Below are 26,705 nucleotides of genomic sequence, written 5' to 3'. Positions count from 1 at the left end.
ACAAGTATTAATTAGTCTAACACCCCATTTATTTATCAGGAGGCTTTAAATGTACTCAAGTCATAGGTGGTGTTGTACCATCAGAGTGGTCTGCATTGGTGATCTCAGCCAGTGTACCTGGGATTAATCCTTCTGTTCCAAACAGGCCATGGCACAAAGTTTGTTCTAATACATTTGCTCAACAAAGATGATATAGATTCATATTATTAATTCTTTTAAGACTTCCTAAGGGGAAGAAGCTTCCTTGTACATTTTTGGGTTTTGTTTTTTTTTAAATGAAATTGCATTCAAGAAAACGAGGGTACAAATGATTTTTCATTATATAAAACACCTTGTGTTTTAACATGTAAGGAAAAAGTTTTACGAGTTTCTGAAGAGTTATGGTCAAATTAAGCACATCAGATTCTTTCCCAGATTAGTCTCAAAGCAGTGAGGTTAGCAGATTAATTCAACAGTCACTGTTTTAAAAAATATCCTTTTATGCTGGCTTCGACTAGAGTAGGATGGGATCCATTGCAGTATATCCTCTAGTGAGCAAGCCAGTTGTTAACATGTACTTAAACCATGTTTCTTAACAGTCCTCTGAAGAGAGGTTACCTTGAGAGGATGCTTAAGGTTCAGTGTGTGCTCAGCTACTTTGATGCACTTCAGTATTTTAAAGAATTTAAAACATCTTTCAGGAATCAGAAGGACTTGGGTAAGTAATTACCTGTATTTGAGAAAAGGCTCGCTTATGTAACTAGCACAGGTCAATAAAATATTTTTATTATATTTTTATTAATATTAATTAATATTATTCATTAACATTTTTTTAGAAACCAAGGAGTACCAAGCATAGTAAAATTTTGTGTGATGGACAAATAATAACCTTGAATCTAAACTATAAAACAAGCCTTTCAGATTCCTGTTACATGGAGCTATCAGGATAATGGATGGAAGTAACTATGGAAAGTGAATAAGACTCAATAAGAGAGTTAGAATTCAAAATCTTGTTTCAGAAAAGTTTCTGTGCAGACTGCATCCTGGTCTTTAAGATCTGTGAAATAGTATGCCTTTCTGTGTGTTAGAACTGGAGATAAAGTCCTGTACATCTGCTCTGGAGCACCTATGACCTGTGCCATGCAGAGTGAGCCAGGCTCCAGCTACCTTAAGGTAGCTCTGGCAGGCTGGGAGTCTCCCATAAAATGCAGACTCTCTCCCAGATTCAGAAAGGAGCAAACTCCCCTGGGTCCTCTCCTGCCACTGAGTGTCTTTACCTCAGCTGCAGAAGAATGTGCTCCAGCCCAGAGGAACCAAGTGACCCTTTGCACAGTGCCCCACTTCCATCAGCAGTGCAGGGCTCACAGACATCATAGCTGCACCCTCCAGGCTCTCTGTCCTGGTCAGAACATTTCCCTGAGTGTGAGATGTGGAGGTCTGGAAACTCTGACCAAGGAGGTGTTGACTCAAACGTGTCCATTTCCTGAGTGAACGAGTTATTTAAAAGAAACCCAATAAGTAAGTGCTTCACCTGGGGAGGTTTTGAGACCTTAAGTCCTGGTTAGATACTGAACATTAGAGAGGTGAATGTTTCAGATATTCAGGGGGTTTTGGCATTTAAGTAATTCCACGTCCAATGTATGACAGTTCTTAATAACCATTTGGGGTGTATAATGAGCCTGTAAGCTATGGGGAGTATGTTTGTACCTTCTAGGTACATGTGCATTATTTGCAGAGACCTAAATACATTTTTATATCTAAGTTCCCAAACAAACCTTAACAAGGCAGGTAAAATTCAGCTTCATATCACAAAAAATTGAAGAGAAAAAGATCAACAAAATTAACTGTTAGAAGAAATGAAAGAAAAAGTAGAAAATCACCTATTGGAGAGATGGGGAGTATAAAGATAATTCTTTGCTGAAGAAACTGAGGCCATTTCATAAAAGTGCTCTGATGTATCTTTGAAACTCCATTTCACATAGAGAGAACAATCTTGTCTCTCAGCTGGTATAAACTGTCAGGCATACATTGAAGCCAATTTCCTTCAGCTTCTGATTTGCTCCAGAGATATCATCTACTGCTATCTATACTGGTATCATCTAGTATCATCTATACTGGCATCAGGATGAAATGTACATGTCTGCATATAGCTTTGTGTCTGGAAAAGACACTGAACTGTGCTTAGAAGAGAAAAATAACAGGTCCAGAATAGAATAGCTACCGATGGTCGAAAAAATCTGTATACACAGTAATGCACTGGATACTATTTAGTTTCTATTTATTTAGTAAGTGATGTCTTCAAACTGGACGTTAATTATATCAGCTTCATTCATAGACTTTTCCTATGCAATACAAGAGCATATTCTCTCTTACTGAAGGCAGATGTTGTTGTAATATACCTAATGTACTGTTACTGTTTCATGCACAGAGGATATAAAACACAATGCAGTCAGGGAAATGGCAGTCAAGTGTGACTATTGCACTGGTTTTTGGCAACAAAAATTGCTATACTTTTCCTCATCTAGCAATCCAAAAATCTATAAACAATCAGAATGTGAAGGCTAAAACGGCTGAGCCTTATTTTGAAACTTTATGCCAAATTTTTCTTACAGTTTCATAGACCACAAAGAGGTTTCATGTAGTTTTTTCCTCTTGTGGAAAGCACACACGAGTGTGTGTGTGTAATGTGTGCATGCATGCCCATTTCTCCTAAGGCAGTTTTACAAGACTTCCATCTGTGGATATAAGTTCAGTGATGCCAGCCTGCAGGAACGCAGGCCTGGAGGTGTGGAGTCTGATGATACCAACCACATAACTACTGCCTGAGATGAGAAATTCCAGTAATTTTCTCTGCTGTTATGGGAAATGTCATATGTAATTCCAGTTTTGACAGGTTTCTCTGTAATTGGTATTTGGCTATTGGACACACCTTTTGCTGGAACAAGACACTGTCCCTCAGGCAGCGATTTGATGTCGGCAGCAGTGCTGCTGCCTCAGCTCCTGTGCCAGCTCTCGGGTCTGACAGCTCTGCATAGGAATTATATGGGGGACTGATTGAATATGTCCTGGATTAAAAAAACAAAATCCCACCCCAGCATCAAAGGACAGTTTTTTCAGTTGGAATCTGTACTGGATCTATGAATGGCTGAAGTACTTGTACCAGCAGGGTGCTGGGAAAGTCAAGGGGCCAGGACCAAGCACCTGGAGAGGAAGAGGAGGCAGCTTCCTGAGATGGTTCAGCTGATGTAAACTTACCCACTGCCCAGCTCCAGCCTAACTGTGTGTATTTGTACCACTGCTGCTCTGATTCATGTTTGTGCTCAATCCATCAGATTTAAATGACTACATAACACACAAGACAAAGGAGAATGTAACCTTTTCTTATGGTCACAGCCTACATTGCCACTGGAATGCTGAGGCTGCCCTTGCACTGCCTCCAAGCCCAGTCAAGGCGTGGATGGGCTTAATGCAGAGATGTCACTGACACTGACTTGCCAATCAATTTGCCTGCTGCATACACAACACTGTATTTTTAACACTTCTGCCACTATTCAGTGTGTGTAGCATGTTCTTGCACACATCTTTAAATGGCTGTGTCACCCCTGCATTAGTAGGCAGGCATTTTGATATAATATTTGAGAGACTTGTAAGCAGACAAACTCTAAGATTTGAAGTTAATTCACCCTGCATAGATCTGGCCTGAAGATGAGTAGAAATCTGAGCTGCACCAGCTGGCCATAGCTTGGCTTTAGCTCCACAGGTGCTCACAGTCACACTCATTCTGGCACTAAGCAACCACTGTTCCTGCACCTGTGCTACAAGAGCAAGATGTGTATAGATGCTTCTTTGCTGTGATCTAACAGAAAGGTTATAACTGGGAAATAATTTTCACTATGAAAGTGGTGTTGAAAGTTTGACTGTTAAACTCTTCTCTTCTTCTGAAAAAGAAGTTAATCATATTCTGGCATCAGAATATGATTAACGGTGCTATTCCTTTGTATTTCATTTCAGGAAGTCCACAGTAGTGCTGTGGTAGTGGAAGAGTATTATTTTACATAGCATGAAGATTTAATTTCTAGATGTGTATTGACAGCCTATGTTACTCCTTCTGTCATCACAAAACAAAGTAATTAATTCTGAAAAATCTCAAATACTCTTTTAAATTGATATTCAGAGCTGCTGAAAATACTTTTCCAGTCAGAAATCCACTTTCTTTGCTTGTGCTGAGATAGTAGAGAGCTACCTCTGTTACAGCTTTGTCCTAGTAGTTCCAATGTCTCTGAAGTGGATATTTAACCTGTTCATTATCACAGGTTTAAATAATGAAGTCCATACATGTTTTTTATTCCAGAACAGTTATCCCAAAAAGCTGAATTTATTTTTTATTTCTGAATCAGACTGATTAAATACGTCAGGAATAAGATCTGTGTCAAAAATGCACTCAATACTGTTAAGTGTGTTACTGTTTCTCTCTCAGGCATTTGAAATGTTTTATACACTCTAGTGTCTGCAGACTAACTCAAATAACTCCACATTTTGTGGTGCAAAATGCTTTCAGATTTTCTGTTAGGTCATAGCAATAACCATAATTTCAGGATAAGATTACAAAACCTTTGATGATGAGTGACCATTCTTTTCTAATTTTTTTTCTTTTCCTGCTCCTATGATAATGCAGAAATTTCTTTTTTGTAATTGTGAAATCAAACTATTGCAAAGGCAAGGAAATGTACAACCTACTGAACTGCCAAGAGGAAACCTCCTACAGAAATGAAGCTCAGAAATTATTAACTTGTTGGTTTATCTCATGTGAAGTTCACTTATCAAAGGATATCCAACGCTATGCTAAGTACTATGCTAGAAAAAAGATCCCTAAAACAGTGAAACATCCTTGTTACCACCTTTTAGGTTGTAGGGAAGGTGTCCATCACAGCTCTGAGCATGTTTCCTTCCCCAGACAAAGATGGTGGTACCAGGACTGCAGAAGTGTATGGGATCTGCCATCCTGTCTGGTCCTTCTCCCTTCGGTAATGATCCCCAGCTGAGCCCGGTGTTCCGCAGCCCCAAATTCTGCCTTCAGGTGACTGAGCTGGGAGGCCAGAAGGGCAGATGCAGTGAAGATCTCAGTACCTCAGCTTCAGGATGCAGAGAAGACAAAGGCAGATCCCCTTTGGATCTGACTTCTGAGTTGGATCTGATTTGAGAGGGATACTGGACAAAATGACCCCCACATGCCCCTTCCAACCTAGGTTGCTTATGTCCTTGCATTTTTGTTTAAAAAATTCTCCAAAAAACCAACCCAATACCTATTCCTCCTCACACCCAAAAAAAACCTAGCCAACTTTGTAGTGCGATTAATTTGAAAAGCATTTAGCATCCTTTCTATTTATTGAATACTCTCGACATTTGAAAGAAATTTCAGAGCAATTCTACCATTCAGTCCTTCAGCCTTGAATTGATGGCCAATATTTCTCTTTTGGTTTTTCCTCTCAAATTTTTCTTATTGCATTGTATTGGAAATCAGCTCCTGATGTCAGAATAAAATAAAGTATTGTGAAACCACAATAAGTATGAATGTCCCTAAGCAAGACCACGGCGCTCCTAAGTCACCTTTGTAATTTTAAAACCTTTTTTATTTTTGGTTATGCCAGTAGCCAAACATATGTGATGGAGAAAAAACACATAGAAGTTCTGCAATTCAAGAATTATTTGCTTCAATGAAATAACACTAACATTAAAGAGGTGATTCTCCTGTAACAGAGATATAGCAAGTACCCGGTAGAACATATATAGCTGCAACAAGTGTGTGACAAATAATCAAAGAAATGGAATTGTTTGCAAAGTAAGAGCACATTTAATGAGCTAAATCCAGTTCAGAAACAAAAAGAATTGTTTTAATTTGTCCTTTGAATTGTAGTTTAATAAAAGAGACAAAAATGGCTGAGCAAAGTAATCAACCTATCAGTCAAACTGTGATACCTTTATTTTAAAAAAGCATTTTGTTTCACAAATAGTTCTATTAATTTGGTGCAACAGATAGGAGAGCATCACAGTTCAGTCATGCAGCCTTGAGATTGTGAGAGAGGACCTGAGGCAAGGCTGGCTTTAGTATCACAATTTTTTCAATTGATAAGTCAGAAAGAAACATTGCCTGCTATCAACAGAAACACTGGGGAGAGCAGGATGTTATGTTTTATTGTGTATCCTGCCTTTCAGTCAGCTCAGTACTACTTTTAAAAACTAGCAGCATTTTCTGTAGGCTTTGTGTGACCAGAAAATAGTCAGAGACAGCTATTCTTTTGCTTGCTGAAAATTAGTATCAAGCACTTCTACAATATAGTCTAGACAGGAAATTGCCAAGTCCTTCAGCAGAAAATTGATTAGGTAATTCATTATATCAGTCATCTCAGACACTCCATCCTTTGAAAATTTGTTTTCTGTGTCTGATAAAGGCAAGATCTAGAGGTCTTCTTAGTACATGAGTAATCTTAGGCTGGGCTTTTCATACATATTTTCTTAGGACAGGGATTCTTCTCTGTGGCTAAGCCAATTGAAGGAAAACATTAAACTTGCCTGATGTTTATCTGTAGAATACAGGACTGAATAAGCCTCCTAAAGGGAACTTTTAGAATTCTGTTTCTCTTCAGCTCTCAATCAATGGCTTTTGTTTGTCTGAAATGTTTGCACTCCCCCAAGAGAATGTTCTCAGCAGAACCTGAGTCTCCCTGAGGTATTTTCATTTCATAGCTATCTATTGATTTTCATTTAAGTGTGTATATCACAACATATACTTTAACTGCGTGCAGCAGCTAGAAAAAGTTCTTGTTTACATGACACATTCTGTTGCTGGTGCATTAATGGTTGCATGTTAATCACAGTTATCTGACTTTAAGCATTTGCAATTAGCAAGTGATGTAGTTGAACCTAAAAATATGATCCATAGATTCTAGCCAACAGAAAACAAAAAAGTCAAAGAGTAAAGAAATGCAGCAATTTATACCAAATTAAGAGTAGGAAAATTTCAGAGGGCAGGAAAGAAAGAGGAGAAAAATGTAAACTAAATTACTGTGAATATATGACATGTCAAAAAAGGAAAACAACTAATAGAACAGCCTTTAAAAAGTAGTAAAGAAAGACAATAAAAGAAATAGTAATATGTTGGGGAGGCGGTTTAAAGGCATTCAAAAAAGAATTATATACAAAGGAACTTCTCTGTTTTTTCCACCGAAGTGTGTCATTTTACAGTCTTGATTTGGACAGCAAATGAGTAAAAGAAGTGCTGAAAGAAGAAAATATCCTTCAAAAAATTGAAGGATGTCCAAGCAAGCAAAAGGGAAGAAAACCTGAAAACTGACAAATTAAACATAGTGACACAAATCACTGGCCAACAATTAATGTTTTAGGGGTTATTTGCTTAAAACTAAAAGCAAACTCTACCTCACAGCCCTGCGGTGTGGGGATCTTCCTTTGGAGTCATTAGGGTCAATTGACATATCAGTGAGAAGAGGAGTTACAGCAAAAAATCCAAAGGGATTCTTGCATGTTTCCATAGCGTGGAAGATCTAAGAAATTCACACTCCAGAAGTCACCTTTACTAGGAAGAGTCTGAAGATCTCCTTTAAACTGAACTGTCTGCGGAGGAGGTTGTAAAACAAATTGTGGTGGTTTAACCCCAGCTGGCGAGTCAGCACTACACTTTTCCCCGGGGAGCAAACTGCCAGGACCATATGGTATTTACCCAGGAGATCTAAAGGAAATTGAGGATGAAATATAGCTGAACTACTATCTTTCTGAAAACTACCTCTATACGAAAGATGGCGACTCTGACAATAACTTTTTGCAGTCATTTCAGCTAGGGATTCTGAGATTGCAGACCAGTTATTCTCAAAGGAGTACTAAGGAAATTTGCTAAACTAGGACACTAAATTGTGAGGAGCCATCAAATCCCTTGAGGTGGAAAGATCCTGACAGGCTTTGGAAAACATTTGGACAATGGCCTCAGAAACATGGTGCGACTTGGAGTGTCCTGTGCGAGGACAGGAGTTGGATTCAATGACCCTGATGGGTCCCTTTCAATTCAGCATATTTTATGATCCTATCATTCTATGGTTTTGATTTCTGGGAAGTAACACACAATGTGGAAAAAATAATCCTAACTTATATGCAGGGTCATAAACTCTGTACTTCCTGCTGCAGGTCAACAAAAAAATGTCTTGGATACGTAACATGTAATTCTGTGAAAATGTCAGTTTTATGTTCAGTAAAAGTCAAAGGGGCAAATATAAAATAAAACCAATTTTAGGTATTACACGTTCTTCATCATATAGTCCCTTTTGTGAAACACATGCCAAAAGTATATATTTTTTTATTTTCATTTGTTTTGATAAACATACTACCTCCATTTCCAAGTTGCTTGCTTTGATATGTCCTTGGGTCACCACAGCAGGAGCAATGCAACAAATAAAAGAGCAGGAAATGATCACTACACAAATAGAGAACAAAACAGCATGTTAGGTTATATCCACTTTTAAAATACCATGTTAGGCTTCTGGTCTCCCCTCCTTTCTCTCATGCCTAGAAGGGACAGGGCAGGGCTAGATAAAGGTTCAAGGCAGGACAATAGCAGTGATCAGAGATTAAATAGCTTCCGTAAGAGGAGCAACAAAATTGTTTAGGAATGTTCAGCCCAGGAGAGACAACTTAATTTTGTACAGTCATCATGGCCTGGACAAGACAGTCAATAATATTCTTTTTTTTACTACAAAAGCAAGTGAGAGTTCAAATGATGTTTTTGAGACGTAGGTTGAAAATTAACAGAATTAGTTATACTGTGGAACTCTTTCCCACAGGATATTTTCATATTAAAGTTGTACAGCTGTTCAGAAAGCTAATTAACAGAAGAAAAATTCACCAGATAATACACAAATAAAGTTAATATCTCTCAGGAATTTTCTGAACCACTAACCACTGGAGATTGCAAAAGTATTGTGGAGAAGTGTTGGCATATTCTGGCTTTGTTATTACACCATTACCATGATATCTGTATTTGGTCACTGACAGAAAGGTGTTACACTTCTGGATGGACTTTTGATCTCATACTGTGAGCTATAGTTACAGTCCCTCATTTGCCTGAGAATGTCTCATACAACATTATAAGGGCTATCGAGGTTAATTTCTGAAGTCTCCTGTGCCCGTTTATGTGTGCAGACTCTCAGTCAAAACCTACCTCCTGTTTTTCTTAGGCTTAAACATGGCTAGGTTTTAGGTACGAAGGGAGTGGCATGGCTACTGCTAATATTTGGTCTCCCAAGAATGCAAGCTACTTCATCAGATCTTGAGGAAATGGAAAAAAAAAAAAAAAAAAAGGAAAAAAAGTGGTGGTCTGTAATGAATTACTGATTTGTAGTAATTGCACACAACAGTGTGCCTCTGAGGAGATTGTGTGAGAAATTCTGTGTAATCAGGATAGTGCAAATATAAAATATTCCAGAATATCCTAAAGGAATCATTTGAGCGAGGGTGAAAAGTGAAGTGAAAATTTTAAAGCTCTTCTGTAGTTGCTTTGTTTTTCAACGTACAGCAAAACTGGGTCTCCTTTAATGCTTAGAAACTGTAAACATTACACAGTTATGAATTCCAACAGAAAATTGATTTATCTGTGCAATTCTGTTGCCAAATTAGACTTTTTAATTGGAAAGAGGGTCAAATGTCTTCAGTGTGGCCATTTTCCACAGTTTCTGATGAAGGTATCAGGAATAAAATGCTCTTTGCAGTTTGCTGATGAGTATTTGACTTTTATGAAAACCCTTGATTTTTACGGTTAAAATGAATACAATCTTCTGCTGAAGACCTTAGAGGAATTAACTAAATGCTTTCTTGGTTGCTAGAATCAACATTCAAACAAACAAAAAGCCTAACATGAATGGAAACTTTGCTAGAAGCTCCAAATTCCTATGAATCAGATAGTTGGACTCTGATCTCACTTTTTTTCCCTTGGAGACAACCAATTTTTAAATAAATCCCGTTGCATTGACCAATGGGTCCTATACATGCAATTTAAAATCATGACAGTTTAGGCAGAATTAATAGAATAATATCTGGGCAGGAAACAGAAAGACAAACTTTCTTTCTCCAATCTTCTGCCAATCTCAGGCTAATCTCTCACTCAACTGTTCCTCTCTTTTTATTTGTCTGTCAGCTTTGTATTTATGCCAGCAGATGTATCTTACCAGCAGTGTAACCCCCTCTCTGTACTTTGAAATTTCTTGATAACTATCAGGATGCAGTGGCTCTAAATTAATATAATGATCAATATCAGTTGGTTGGACCTCACTCATTCAGAGACATTTTACCTAGCTGTGAGATGCTAGCCAGTTCTACAACTTTGCTAGCCATTGTGACATCAAGATTGGAAAAATTTGAATTTTTCATTGTAGTTTAGGCATAATTGGTGGTACTACACATCAGTGCGGTAGCAGGGAGAAAATTTTCCTTTCTATTCGTTGGATTTTCAAATTGCTTATAAAGATGAAGAATTCTATGGAATTTTATTAGCTCTGGCAACAAGATAATAAAGAACATCCTGCCATTGACCAAAGTGTATGAGCCCTCACCTGCCAATCTAACAGTCGTTCTCTGCTGGTATGATTGGATTATTTCATTGGATTATTTCCCAGATGGGCATTAATGTCTTTGTAGGGCACATTCAGTTAAAGGGTCAATGTTTATTAAACCTGCAGATATTGCATTTGCTTGAGCATATAATTAAAACAGCAGATTGGTCTCTGTTTTGCCTTTCATATGGCTGCATCATAAAACAGCCCTGGATGATTTTGTCAACTGTTTTTGTCAAGAGCTTTAAAGGAGAATATATTATATGCTTCTTATATGAAATGAAATGCAATAGTATTTTTCCATAAAGCTAAGGTTTTCAAAGATTATGATTTATGCTGTAGTCAGGGAAACTCCATATTTTATCAAAGACCTCTGTCTTGGTTTATGGATTTGTTGTACCTATCTCCCTCCAGAGCTCTATGCTTCTGCTATTTAATTTGGGGGGAAATCTTCAGTGAAATAAATATAACTTAGGTCTATTATTTCTAAATAGATGATGCTGTACATATCCATTCTTGCATAAAAGCAAGATTGCGACCATGTTGTGATTGGACCATACCTTTAACTGTGATCAATATTAGTAATTCTCATTTACAACTGCCTCTCCCTACAATATCAATGGCATCTGTCTTCAGGAACATATAAAATTATTTTTTCTTAACCTATTTTGTCTTTTCCAATTTCATTTGGCTTTATCTTATATATTCTAGGATTATTTCAGTTCAACAGTAAATTAAATTGTGGTTCTTATATATATTATGTACTAGAAATTAGCAACTGATATAAAGAAATCTTTTATCAGGAGTTTTAATAACATTAAGCAATAAAATACAGTGGTGCCAGGCATTAAAATGCTATTTTTAGTCCCCCAATATGCTATTCTATCACATAAAGTAAGTATTCAAGAGCTTTGCTTCCTTTATCCTTCCTTTAGAAGAAAGTCTCAGAACCACATTCCCAGGCTGAGTCCAGAAGAAATTGCGGACCAGAAAAATGAAGTCAGAAAGACCTCTTGTTTTTCAAAGTAACCTTTTGACCATATGTCATTAAGAAGCTGGATCTCTTCTAAGACCTCTTCCAATTATACTGGCTTAGTGCTATTCCAGGAGCTTACCATGTCCAATCACCCTAAAAGAATCCTAATCAGGCCTTAGGCTAAAATGCTGCATTGAAGGAAAAGCTGAACAGCAAGTAAGGTGTTGCATTTGCTTCAGCTGAGGGTCTGGTCAAATAAACACATTTCCAACTTCTGGAGTTAAAATAGAAACTTCATTTAAAATCAAGGTCATCCTTTTGTTCCCAGGGACGTAAACAGGTTAGGCCTGCAAGTAAGCCTTAGATTGTAGCCTTGAGGCATAATTGAGGTGTTGGATCTTTAAGTTAAGCCTGGATGGAAAACAGCAGGGATAATGCTTTGCATTAGACATTTATTTAAGAAGTATCCTTCAGAGCTGCTCATATGGTCCATCCTAGGAGTATAAGACTTCTTTAGGATTTCTGATCCAGCCCTTCACACTTTGAGATCTGTGGGTTTAAAGGCTCTCAAAACTCCAGCAATTTGTATCCTCTTGTCCTGTTTGGAGCTGCTCCAGGACTCTGAAAACAGCTGCACTGTACTCCAGACCTAACTGAGACAATACACTGACCTGGAGCACTCAGTATGGCTGCATTATGGCAAGATTAATAATAATATTTCCATGATGTTGATTTTTAAAATTTTTATTTTTTTGGGTAACAGATTTTGAGAGGACAATGCCTAACAGATTTGAATTGGTATTTTAGGGCCTGATGGTCTCGTGCTTCATGCACAGAGTCACAGTGACATGTAAACTATCAAGCTCAGGTTGGGTTTACCCACATTAAGTAAAGCATATGTATTTTATTTGGTAATACTTCGATTTGTATTACTTCCATTTCTACAGTATTGTGGTTGGACCCACAAAAGCAAGCTTGTTGCTGATACAGTTAGAAAGACTATGGAAGGATTTCTGGTTTTTTGCTTTTTTAAAATTCAAATGGCCATCCATATTAGCCATGATTTTAGATACCTGTTTGTGGATTACCATATAAAAGCAGCACACTGAACCAGCACCACTGATTTAGGAGAGAAGGCTGCCTGTTCATGTTTCCCTAGCCCTGGCTGCTATACCAGGCCAAGAACAGCCTGCAGAGGATTAGGGAAGTGGTTTGTTTCCTAAAAGGTGTTGCAAACACAGGGAGGTGAGTTGCTTGTGATGTGCAAGTTAGAGAGGCAGGGACAAAGAGCACAAACAGAGAGAGAATGAGGAATATTCAAGAACAGGGAGCAGACTGGGCTTTAACTGTGATGGGAAAGCCTTTTTCTGGGTAGCACAGGGAAACAGTGCCACAGTAAGGCTCTGACTGCGGGACTGAGGTTGAGACTGAAGAAAGGGGAAATGTGTTTATAAATCATCTCTTTCTGATCTGTTTCACTATGTTTGGAAGTCGTTTGGAAATTAGTTGATCCACTTTGATCCACTTTGATTTGGATTGTTTTACATTGGCCCATTGGGTTAAAATGTGACCCATTTCAGATTCCTCTCAGACCATATGTAATAAAACTTTCTCCTGAAGTGTGATTAGCAAGACTGTACCAATGAGATTAGTGTTGCCTAATAAAACTGATAACCTACCCTATGTTCCCATCTGACGTCTCAGCTGGCAAGGCATTCCTCTCCCTAGCCATCACTCCTAGGATTAATTAACAGCTGATTAAATCCCAGGAAAGCTCTTGTACCCTATGGATCAGGTGGCAGCCAAGCTCCCTGCAAGAAGGTGTGGGAGTGGATATTTTCTGCTGATGGAGGGTTAGGCCTTTGCAACCGTGCAAGTTGTTGGCAGTAGTAGCACCAGGGATGCAAGCCCCAGATGGCAACAGGGGGATGCAGCTGTCTGCAGAAGGCTTAATATCCCTGAAGCAGCTGCACTGGGAATTTGCTAGATGTAGCATGGCTTATGTATGCTGAGTGCTCTTCTGTAATCCTTCTGCCTTCACTCCGTCTTTACTCATTACATTATTATTGCAAATTATTATCATTGCTAAAGTGCTAACTATATGGTCACCTGTTGACTTAGATCTACGTCCCTTGATCTCTGGGCTTCTGGCCTAGGGTAGGCTACACTCAGCATTCATTGCTAATTACTACTTTTCTTGTCTTTCTTGTTTTGTTTTTGCTTTGTTTCCCGCCCTGAGTAGGAATATTTTTATGGTTGTCAAGAGCCTTGCGTAGAAAGAGTAAATAGCATTGTAGATGGTAGCCAACAACACAAGAACATTAATTATTGAACACAGTTCCTATTGCAACTATCACCAAAGCCAGATTAGGGTAAAAGATAATCTTGATGAAATTTTAGGTATGATTTAAATAATGTTCAATTTTGCATGCAGTGAAATTAAGATTAACCTTACACCTTTCTGTTTAATTTGTTACATTAATTTAATAAATCCTTAGCTTCTTACAGTTCTTTGTGCCATCATGAGCCCTCGGTCTTAGCACAAAATGCATATAGTAAAACTCCTTTTAATGTAGGAGCAAAAACTTTGAAGCATCCATGCAGAATTTGGATCAGTAGTCATGCTGCATCCAAAGGCAGCCTGATCTGCTGACCTGTTACGTACTCTCTGGGGAACTAGCTCTTGCTTCCATACATTGCTGATTTTGGGGAAACTCTAAATAGGTCCCATTGTGAGTGTGAAGGAGTGCACAAGGATACTTTATTTTATATTCTGGTACAATTTGCCATTTTACATGTTGAGTCACCTGAGGAGCAACAGGGGTACAGTACAATGATATCTCAGTTTTAACTTTCCCAGCTCCCACCTCACTGGAGTTTGCTACCAGACATGTAAATCAATCTAAGGCATTTCCAGACAGGATTTCTGTGGGGATATTAGCTTTGTTCCTGGCCCAAAGTGAAAAAGAGCCTCTGTGGTGGTCATTGTGAAACACTTTTTACCCATTTTAAGACCTATTTTTGCACAGTTTTTGGGGCTGCAAGGCAATAACTGCCTCATAGCAGCGCATACCTCTGAATCATTGCTGTAGAAGAGGTCAAGAGGAATAGATAAAGACACACAGAGAAAAAGAATTTGTTTATAGTACAATTTATTTAACGTGTTTTCAAATTCCTTTGGGTAACAGAAAACATTAAACACAGAGGTAATGCCACACAAATGAGAATGATTTTATTTTAAATGTTTTGAATTTATAAGAGGTTTGGGGAAGTGACTATTCACACACAGAATATATGGACTTATTAGTTGGAATAGTTTGAATTACTGCTTGTGCAAAACTGTAGAAAATGTTTGTAGAGGATATTAAATCATACATTAAATGACTACTCCCACTTTTGCTTTCCCCTTCTCTCCTTCTGAGTTTTTTTAATTTCTGTGATGTTTCTTTTCCTTTTTACCTCTTCTCAAACTTTTGCCAGTTTTGTTTTCCTCTTCCAGTTCCTCACCACATTTTCCTGTCATCTCTCCTCTTGCTTTTTGTGTTGCATTTACTCTGCCTTTAATTCCTGTCCCATTTGCTGCATCCCTCTAGATACAAATATTTAGCTATTAAATTTTATATTTCTATCTTAAAAGGAAAAAAAAACCTGAGAAAGGCAGTTTTCAGTTAAATATTTATGCTGTATAATGGGCTGCTTGCTGTGCTATATACCTTCATGTTATCCTGGCATGAACTGACAAAGGAGATAAAATGAAGGATGAATAAGAGGAAAAAAAAAAAAAAAAAAGAAATGTTGACTACCAGGATCTCCATGAAGCCATGATATAATAACAAACATTAACCTAGAGATTCCTTGGGATTCCCTCTTGGGTTCATCTCTGCTCTGAGAATATATTTCAAAACTATAAAATGAAGATCTTGGAACTCCCACCCCTCTAAGAGGCAGTGTGATGACAAATATATTAGACATCTGAGGGGTGACCACATAAAGGTAATGATGCTGATGAAGAATGATGAACAGTTAACTTCAGTGTGTCAACAGCTTGACAAATACTTAAGCTGAGTAAAAAAAAATATTTATGTGGATTTTAGACTGTGTATTTTTACATTCATTGTCAGCAACTAAACAGCACAATAAATTTTCCAACATTTTATATCCCATATGAACTCTTGGGACAATTAAATCTCAGAATACTATAAAAATATTTTTGAGATGTATTTCTTTTTCTACTTCATTTTAGAAGATGAATATTTTCTAAGACCAATATATCATCCAGATAATTATTAATAATGCAGAAGAGCTGGATAAATGATTTCTAGAAATCAGCTATCAGTTTTTAAAATATAGTATTTTTTAAATAAATACTAAATAAAAAATAGTCCTTCTGAAAAAGAGTACTGAAAATTGTAACTTGACTTAATGAAGCATTTGCAGGACATCTTATTTATTCCATTTTTATACAATCACTTTTTTAGAGTAACCAGTTACTGTGACATGCATTTTGTACATGTAGTTCAGAATTCACAAAAAAAAAAATAGAGTGAGCAGTCAAGGATGAAGAGTTAATGAAATAGTGTTAGCCTCAATAATTTTTTCAGCAGCTCTTCTGACATCTCTGTAACATTTTAGTAGCACCTACAGGAAAAATATTTATTTCGCTGCTGGAAAAGCAGAAGAGATGGAATAATGTGGAAAAGAAACTACATTAATGAAGTAAAGTGATGACCAAACTTTGGTGTGAAAGTAAATTAAGTATTGTTAAAGGACTACAGGGGTTACAACATTGTTCCATTTTAAGCAAATTATTTTTCTCCCACTGAGTCAGTAGAGCAAGGTTTTCAGTCTAATTTCAGATTTAAGCTTTGAAAAACCTGCTCAAATAAACACTTGAAGTTCCTAAGATAACTTAGATGAGCCTATATTTTATTTTTAGGGTAATCTGACTGACTTAAATCTGCATTACTACTGTCAGAAATAGGAATACAGTGTTTAGTGTTCCCCACAAAATGGGAGAAGCATTTTAGACAATGCCTCTGTTATTGTTGGTGAAAGGAAGAAGGTTTCTTTACTCATACTTCTACTGGCAGAAGAAATGAAGCAAGACTGTTTTAAAATGCTTTATTTCAGCACATACTTTTTTCTATAACTTTTATTCATGTTCACTACTGTCAGTTTTTTTGCTTTCAGAATTAATTTTGATAAAGCACTATGATATTACAATGAATAATCCAGGAGTGGCCAAATAATACATTAATATTTAGTCAGTCTTTAACTTTCCTAGCTTCAGTGATTCTAATGATTGGTAGTATAAATTTAGTGACAAAAATTCCAAGAAGTCATTACTTAGATGTATGCAGATCCTCTTGGTTCATAATTTATGGTAACACCACCTTTCCAGATTCCCTAAACGTATTCCATATATGGAATATATGTCTAATATAGGAAGTTGTAAATGTTTTTCATATCCTATTAATATAATTTTGCCATTGAAAAATGTTCATAAATAACTTTATATCTAAAAATATGCAATTGTGTGTTTTAGGAAATGAAATCCTTAGCCTTATATCATGAATATTTGTCTTTATCATGTGCTGAGCACCACATTCAAGCTTGGTCTGTAGGGTGTGCATATGCATCTCTGCCTTTCCAGGTTGGGAGGTTCACCTAATCTTGACCCCAGAACAGTTTCTCATCAAGATGTCTGGGCATGGCTTTAAAAAGGGCAAAGCTCATACATCTGTGTCCCACAACAATGACACACTTCAAAATTGCTGAGTGTTGGCTACAAAAATCTTGAACTATTCTTTCTCTTAATCTAGTGCTTATTCTAAGCGACTTCTCAAGGCCTTGTACTTGGATGGCTTTTACTTTTGTGCATTTACAGTTCTACTGACTTATTGCCCTTGCTACTTCCCTGATGTTAACAGAAGTTACATAAATGATTAAATAAGAACAGTAATAGAACATATTTTATAAAGTAGGAAACATTTATCCTTGTAGGAAAGATCTTATATAAGAGGGGTCGTGATTAAGTGGGGAACAACTGTCTTTGGCTTGAAAAGACTGGTCACTGACTCCTTGAAAAGGCTAAGAGAAGAAAGTACAGCTAAAGCCAATTTTGAATTACAGTGATGAGCTAGGGAATTCCTAAAACTACCACAAAATTAGTTGCTTGTCTTGGTTTTCAAGCTTTCCCCAACAGCAAATGCACTGAGGCAATCCCAAGACTTTCTGAAGAGTTAGAGACAAAACACATTAAATAAAAGTAGGAGATGGGCAAAGAGATTTTTTTTTTTTGAGAGTTCCTAAGCAAAGTAACTAAAAATTTTTACAAAACTCTTTGGACAACCTTCCTCTGTCCTCAGAATTTCATACAGGATAAACAAAACAAATGCTGTTCATGCATGTTTGTTTTTCTATGAAACTTCTCGATACAAAAAGTAATTAAATACTTTGATTAATATCATCCAAGTAATAAAGTTTCTATGCTGTAGCAGTAACAATAAGCTTTCAACTCTTTCAATGACCAATGTATTTTTTTGGCATTTTACATAAAGATAAAAAGTCTCCTATTTGTTCCAGCACAAATTCTTATATCATTCAAACTGTTGTGGATTTGAGTGCATAATTTGACCCATTTCAGGAACTAATAAGGTTCTGAGATACTAGTTATTTCCAGTTTTTTTGAAAATGTTGCAGTAATGCAATTAATCTTTTTAAATAAACTTTTAAACATTTTTACACATGACAGGTGTACACTAGCAGACAAGGAAGGAACAGGGTGGCATACAAGGATTTCCAGAAGTCCTCTCTTTAGCTGCATGTGTTTTCTCATTCAGCAAATCAGCCTTGAGAGGCAACTGTTGCTCATGCAGAACAGAAGCATTAATGCTGAGAGACTGCATAGCAAAAATAGCTCAGTTAAGCAGATACTGCTGGGCTCTTTGTCACGCAGTCTTACGCTGACGTTCAAAGACTTTCCGTATGACGCAGTACGAGGTTGTGTGAAATTGTTCATAACAAAAAATGCACACTTCCTTCTTTGAAATAATTACTTTAATTATGTATTATAGCAGAGATTTAGTACAATAAGATAATATGTATTCATTAGAGCACTCTGATTAGATTGCTTCTTGTCATAATGTTTTATCACTAACACGAAATACATTGCAATGCTGATCTTTTTATTAAGCCAATATCTTTTAAAGCTAAAGATCTACCAAATTGTACAGGAAGTTAATTGTGTGTCTGTTTATTGAACTTGATTTACTCCATTGAGCTTTTAATAGAAGCAGATAAAATACACAGATCAAAGAAATTTCTTGCAGGGAAAGTGAACTGCATGTTAACATTTCCATGCTACAGAGAGACTTCTAGTAACCCAACCAATAGAGTAGCTGCATTGCAGAGACATGAATCTTAGGAGTTACACTTGCAGAAAAGCTGCAGTCACTGGCTATAGCTTATTTCAGAAAAAATTCTCTTTTCCATGACTTTGAACTGTTAGAATGCCCCTTTTACTCTGACTGTATTCCTATTTGAAGTCATGATAAAAGCAGGCTTTCAAAGCTATTCTAAGCTGAGCTCTCTTTTTGCCTATTCATTTAAAAAACAAGTAGCAGAATTTGTCTTACATAAAAACCAAAATTCACTGATTTGTTCTGTTCACATGTTGAATTGCAGTCTGCCAATGAGGTGAAATAATATTTTATCAATTTTCAATAATAGATCTAATAATAGAATTCTGTGATTCTGTGATCTCTCTCACATCCTGTAAGGTAGTTTTGATAGCTTTGAGACTGAACAGTATCTAACCCTATGAAGAATTCTGGTTAAATTGGTGAAATCACTTGCAGTAGTAATTTCAGGATGCGCATGCCATGTATGACTAAAACCATGTAGGATTACTTACAATTATTTTCCTGTTAAACTATCTCCAACACCTTTCTTTTCAATATTTTACAGAGGCCTAATTTTGTATTTTTTAGCTATGAATGTTATTTTCTGGTTTCTGGTTTTTTCTGGTTTGCTTAGAGATACATAATTTTATAGTTAAAGACTTGAATCTGCAAACATTTAAGCATATGCTTAATTCTACCTAGTGACAAAATCTCATATATACAGACTAACGGGTTAAATGCATTAATAAGATTTGCTCCTTATTTGTCTTTCAGGAAATCCTTTACATGCCTCCAAATACTTCAAGAAGCCCTTTTATCGAGCAAACTATGCCTGCAAGGCTACAAAGGAAGCCCAAAATAAAAACAGAGATATCTGCACATTTCTCTAAGAAGGACATTTTTTTCCATTTAAGTTTTAAATGGAAGAGAGAAGGAAGAAGAAAAGTCATAGCAGCACCTGTTACACTGCCTGACAAACCCATCAGCAGGGCAAAATGTGGTGTGAACATGGCCATCAACAGAGTTAACAAGAGAAATGAGCCTCTTACAGTCAGAGCAAGCAGTGGAGAACTGTAATTGGTATGGTTGTCTTTAGAAATACAAGAACACACAATTTCTGTGGCTGCAAAAAAGGGCAAAGGGTAAGAAAGAAGAGCCTTGGTTAAGAGACATAAATTCACTAGGGTTTCAAGAAATGATGGCAGGTTGTCAGTAATAACTTCCTTTGTCTTTTCACCCCAGGTCAAGAAAGCAGTAAGTGCAAAGGTTGTTTTCAAGATACAGGCAAAAAAGTGAGTCCAGTTTAGCATACACCTAAATTCCCCTGGGTTTTTCATATTACCTTCAAGTGTGGGAAGAAATATTTGTGAAGTGTAACTGAAAATGATCACCCCTACAGAAACCAAGAAGTTCTCAAACTCAAGTGAGAGTCCAAATTTTGCCCAGGACCATTGATGCATTTGTGTGACACAGTAAGTTATTACTACAAAGATGATAACAAAATGAACCAAAGAGCAAAGCTGGCTGAGTTTGGAAACAATTTTGAGTGTTCTGATAAATATACAAGGCAACAGAGTAACAAATGCAATTACAGACCAAGTTTTCTCTGTCACGGGTACATATGGAAAACTGTGTGACAGCAAGTTCCCACTAACAACCAGATACAAAATACATGTCATTATCAGTTCCACCACTTGGGTCACATTGACAACTATGCCACCTAGACTGGGAGACAGCTTTTTGCAGCAGGCATTTGCAATATCTTCGTACGTGTCTCTCACTCTTATCAGTTGCCCATCTTCATTTTCTTCATACAAGCAAGCAATTAGAATTTTGCCTGTGTAACAGCATAATGCTGCGGCCAAGACTATAAGAAGGAGACCACTGTATCCACTGTGGAGGAGAGCATACGGCAATCCTAGGACGAATATTCCCTGAAGAGGAAAAAGAGAGAGAAAAGATAGCACAAAACCCCCCGAGCAAAATGTTTAGGAGAAATTGTACCCCCAAACCCATCCTCCACTGAACACTGCTTTCACCCACCTGCATGGTGTAAGTACTTCTCCATTCTGTTCCATAAGTAACAACCATGAGAAACGTGTTTATTTATGATAAATGAAATTACCAGCAAAAGTAACTACTTCTATCAACACACATGTAATGATAAGCTGGGAAAATGAGAATGTGACTGAATGATAGAGTCAGGTTTCTAGTTAATATTTAATGCTGATGTGATTAGAAGCACATTTTAGAAGGTTCGTTGTTAGTTATTCAGTCAACATGCATATTAATGAAACAGGTTCAGTATCAGTAAAATTAAGCATCTCTAGCATCATCTGTACAAGTTTAACTCCAATTAAAAATAGCAGTGTAGACAGATTCAGTAATGACAATTCTCTTCAGTCTAAAAGTTTTTAACAGACCTCTGGAGAGAAAATGGCATTAGAGTGGATCAGACTATGCTTGTGCTTCATCCTCAGCTTCTGTCCGTCTCATGCAGCCTTTGCTCTTGTTAAGTTCACTGATAAAGTGATTTTTCTAACTACTGAGATTCTAGACTGTGCAAACTTATTTAGGTGTTAAAAAATGCATGCAAAAATTTTTTTCACTAAGCAGTTTTTGAAAAGAACATAGTTTTACTTATATCAGGTAAAATAAAGAAGGAATTTTACTTTCACAGAACACTATGAGCACTTCTTTGTCTTTTTCCTTCTTTCTTCTCAGTAATCTAATCGGTCCCTTAAGGGACAGATTACACTTCTATGTGGTTTCATTTCCATCAGCACAAAACCAACAAAACCCTTGAAGAGTAGTTATTAATAAAAACATCCAATTTAAGAAAGATGTTTTTGTGTCATTTCTCTTTTCATGTTACAAACCTGAAATTAAGAAATGTGTATGAGTCAAACTGGTCAGGCATATTTATTCATGGCAACTGAAGAAAGGTGAGGAGGAAACAAAACACAGTTATGCAGAAATACAAGTAGTTCTGCAGAAATTTTTACTTCAACACTTCTTACTTCGCCCATGACATGATTAAATGTCAGTATGTTTGCTCATGTTTTTTATTCTGGCCTGACAGAAGGAGTTGATTTGGACCACACCCCTAGATTCTATTTCTGACCAAAACTGAGCAACTATATCTGCTCTGCAAAACCTATGAACCCCCTAACAGAAACTACTCCCCACAGAAAGGGTGACCCACTCTTCTCTCACTTCCTGAGTGGGTAGTGCTGTTTCCCTTCAGGAGCCAAAGCAAAGAGGTCAGCTTAATGGTATAAATCTCGATCTTAGACTTTACCATCCGCAATAATGATCATGAGGCCATGTGAGAAACCAGAGTTTTAGGTATGCTTCTGCCTTTGGTGTTTTCCACCAACTCCCTCAGGTTTTGTGTCTATCAGACAGTTTCTGTGAAGACAGTCTAGGAGCTCATCTCTGATGGAGCTCATCAAGAAGGCAGGTACCTGTCTCAGCTTTGTAGGGCTTATACCTAGCATCCCGCTTCTAAGTGATTCAAGTACTCCCAAGCCTGATCCATAAGGAGGGCTCTGAAGACAGGCATTTTTTAAAACATGAAATAATCATCAACATTTAAAAAGTATTCTTCTTCTCTTCTAGCCACAGAATTGATGGGGTTTTTTGGGCAGATTGCAGGGTGAACATCAATCACGAAAGAAAGAAGTCCTTAAATTAGAGCAGTGTTTTTTCTCTAAGCCAATGAGACAAACAGAGTACCTATTATATGAAAGAGCAGCATTGCCTAATTCACCAGGCTTCACTCTAGAAGCAGGTATATTCAGTTTTCAGTTGAATTAGAGCTGGAAGAATTAAATGCATGCACTAATATATTTCAATTAGAAAGGTCTATGCCTGTGTGTAGAAACAGAAGTACCTCAGTTATTACTACTGAAATAGTAATAAAGTCATTTACCAGATACAATTTTTGGTTGTTTTCCATTACTTCATTTACAGCATTGGTTTTTTTTCAAGTCACAGATGCCGTTTCATTTAGGAGCTGGCACGTTCAACTACACAGCTTGTGGTACTTAGTCACCCAAATCTCTCCACTCAATGTCTACATTCTAATACAGGTCTCATCACCCAATTACCTTGCAGTGTAATTAGCATTTCTTTTGTACATGAACTTCACATAACTGTTCAAAATTCTACCACTTTTGCCATCAAGCAGTCTGTTTTTTTAAAAAGATTAGATATCTGACTGCATCCAGGCTGCAGGTAGCACATATGTAACAGTAGTTTTTGATATGATGCCATTTTTAATCACAGCTTTCACTGACTGGAAAGTTAGATAGCTGCCTAAAGAACTGAATTTGGTTTCTTCCCTATGAAAATAATCCTTGGAGAACATTTACATAACAGATTGAGTTTAAAAGCGTCACAAATAAACAAAGTTCAGGAAGATGAAGCCACAGAGTCATCTTCCATATTAACATAAGAACAATGATGTTTTCTCAAATTCCTCGCAGTTTCTACCAAGCTTATCTCTTTTCTTCCATACATTGTTATTGTTTTGCTGTCAAATCTGAAACTGGGAGTTCAAACAGTATCTGTTGACCCAAAGGGTCACTGTATAATTAAGCTGCAGGTAAGTGTTGGCACAGGCATTACCCACACAATGGCTTCTCCCCTGCTGAATTCACTCTGTTGAGGACAACCAGCTCCAGCCTAAACCAAAGAAGACTTTGAGAGACGCTATCACAGCTGTTTACAGTCCTCCCCACAGGTGCCTGCTTTTCCTTGCTTAATTGTTAGTTTAATCAGAGCATAACATAATTCTGACCTCTAACATATCCTTGTCGTTGTTTATACTAAATAATTTAATTCAGTACCTAACACAGACCACAGAATGATAGAGGTGGGGGGTTTGGGTTGGTTTTTTTTTGGATTTTTTTGTTTTGTTTTTTCATTTTTGTGAGTTCAGACCTTATTAAACAAACCCATTTTTGTCTATATTTTTTTTCCTTAAAATTATGTATCAGTGTTTGTTTAGGTTATCCTAAAGTTTAGAGTTTAGAATTTCTAAATTGAACATTTCCACAGAAACTCTAAGATTTTCTTTCAGCTGATATCTTTGACATATTTTTTTTTCCCCAGAGTTTGTAAACTTCAGCTCTCAATTAATAGTGAAAACAAATATTGTGGACATAACTGTTTTGCTGCTTTTGGGTATAAAGCATAGTTAGTAAAGAGAAATGAGAGAACACTGAACATACCAATTCATTAACTATGTCTGTAGTGAAAGGACAGTACTTTTTCTGCCTTTTCAGTAACTTTTTTCTATTTAAAATAAAAATAGTAATAACAAAATCCCACAAAATAACCAAAAATGTTATTGATAGTCACAAAAAATTGAAGAGCAAATGTAAGTTTTCCAGACTTGAAAATTAATTTTGCATCTGCTCTCCTGATCTTACCTTTCCAAATTGTTAGGACAATTTCCTGAACATTATAAAGTTTAAATAGTTTAGCTGAAAAAAGAGATATTTTTAATATATTATTTTAATGTCAATGTAATATAACAGGTACAGGCATCAGTCTGTATTCTCCGGCTTGCAGCTGCTCAGCAACTTTAGAGCATTGCTAAAAGTGACTTTTATGTTGAAAATTCCTTCTCCATAAAGAAATCCTTTCCTGGCTGTTGATGAAGGTGCCTTTTGTGCCCCTTTCATGAGAAATGAGTGCACAGAGAATGCAGATAGAGTATGGCAATATTTCGCTGATTCCTTGCTAGTGGAAAAGGGACTCAGGTAATTCTTGCACCATTTGTCATTGCACATTTTGTCCAGCCTGGTCCCAGCATTTGCATTTATTGAATCTTCTGATCCTGTGTTCTCATGTCCAAATTATGGCACAGACGGCCTTAGCTGTGAGGCATCAGTTAAAAATGAGCAGCAAAAGGAACTGTTCCCTAAATTACCTCATAACTCTTAGTTTCAGCATTCTGTCTGGGAAGTATTCTGGTCTGATTGGTTTTATTTCCAGCTGCTCCAGAGCAAAGTCAAATGTGTTAGCTCTTAATATGTTCATTTTAGGTGTTCTGTTTATGGAATAGAATATCACTGGGGAAAAGCACTCACACGTCTGGGGACAGAGGAGGTGGTGGCATTTTTGAAACAGTCCTTTGCAGTGGAGCATCTTGAGTGGCTGTGTTATTTACCATCCCTCCACCCACCCTGGCTGGGAAGGGAGCCCAGACTTGCCCAGCAGGCTGCATCTTCCCTTGTGTCCCAAGACAAGTTTGCAAGATGTGGGCATTTTCACCCTAGGCTGAGGAGGGCAGTGCTCTTTGTCAATCATTGTGTCTGGGTGGAGGTCCTTGCCAAACACCCAGAGCAGACTTAGCTGTAGGCAGCTGGGCCAATGCAGGAGAAAGGACTGAGGGCTCAGCTGGTGACCAGCCTTTGAAGAAATAGCAAGGAGAAGAGAAGAAAGGGCATGAAAGAAAAGTTCAGAATCAGCTAGACACTCTTTGTCTTGTCAGAATACCCCCAAGCAGAAGCATCCAGACATGACAGGTGTCACTAGAAATCACCAATCCACTTACAATTGATTTTGCAAAAAAAACAAGGAGAACAGGAATTCCAAGTTACAAATGCACGTGAAAACACTTTGCTGATGGTTTGACTAGAATGTTTGAACTACAGGTGTGTGTTTTCCACACCAGCGAGGCTGGCTGCTCATTTAAAAATAGCTGACATCTGGACCAGTGCTGAATGAAAAAAAAAATGGGCTTTCTTCTATTTTTAGAGAAGTATGATATTATGTTATATCATACTCCTTTACCTCAGGGCAAGTGCCTCCCCAAGGAATGTGTTTAAAAAAATTGAAAAGTGAGCATGGACAGGCACCCAGAGAAAAATATAAAAATTCCTTAATATTCAGTTTTAAAGCTTTTAGACCTAAGTAAAATATTCTGTTTCATAGGTTGTTTTAACATGAAATATGTCATTTTGAAAAAACAAAGCAAACTGAAAGGTAATTAAAACGTAAAGAATATCAGATTATGGTCAGAGTTGAGGCATGCCAAAAGACAATTAAATTAAATGTAGCAAAAAGCAATGTTAGAAAAAAAATAGAGAAAATTATTTTACCTTAAGACTTAATCATATGGAAAAATAAACTAAGAAATGAAGAAGAATTTAACTGAAAATGATTCCATTAGGACAATTCTGCTATATGCAGAATACATGCTGATATGTTAGACTGCCAAATTAGCTCAGATTGCCTTTCTCACCATCTGTAGTTACTTCATTGGAATGGTTCATTTGAGTCTGACTATTTTCCCCAATTATGCATTTGATTCCTTGCAGGAACATGGGTTAGAGATAGAAACTATACCAGAAAGTGTCCTACCTGAATCTTTTTGGTAGAACAGGAAGATAAATTCCAGCTTCCTGCTTCTCAGTACAATTCCACAGAATATTTAATTATGTTGTTTAACTTTGCTGCTATGTAAAATAAAAAAAATTCCCAAACAGATGCAAGCCTTGGTTGCTAGTTTGGTTGCTTGATTGTGAAATTTATACAGAGATGGAATTTTATTAGTAATAAATTAAAAAACATAGCAAATCCCTTAATTTCATTCCATGATAAGAAAGTTACTTTGCTTATTGACCTCCATGGTCCTTTTCTTTCTCAGCCATCACCGTGATCATCAGTGATTTTGTATCTTCTTCCAAACCACTCTTGATTCCATTGAATAATACTGGACCA

The 26,705-nt window shown here is 37.0% G+C and overlaps 1 protein-coding gene across 1 annotated transcript; it reads right to left on the bottom strand.

Moving 5' to 3' along the window:
- Nucleotides 1–18,734: 18,734 nt before the first annotated feature.
- LOC107201343 (vesicular inhibitory amino acid transporter-like) lies at nucleotides 18,735–21,063 on the bottom strand. Its single transcript, XM_015620558.1, has 2 exons — nucleotides 21,012–21,063; nucleotides 18,735–20,902 (listed from the first exon to the last, which is right to left on the bottom strand). The coding sequence occupies exons 1-2, from the start codon at nucleotides 21,057–21,059 to the stop codon at nucleotides 19,751–19,753; spliced, it is 1,200 nt and encodes a 399-aa protein (XP_015476044.1). The 5' UTR covers nucleotides 21,060–21,063; the 3' UTR covers nucleotides 18,735–19,750.
- Nucleotides 21,064–26,705: the final 5,642 nt, after the last annotated feature.

This window comes from Parus major, chromosome 3 (assembly GCF_001522545.3).
Source record: "Parus major isolate Abel chromosome 3, Parus_major1.1, whole genome shotgun sequence".
Classification (NCBI taxonomy): Eukaryota; Metazoa; Chordata; class Aves; order Passeriformes; family Paridae; genus Parus; species Parus major.
Note: the sequence above shows the minus strand (reverse complement) of the source record. Positions and strands in the feature narration are given on the sequence as shown.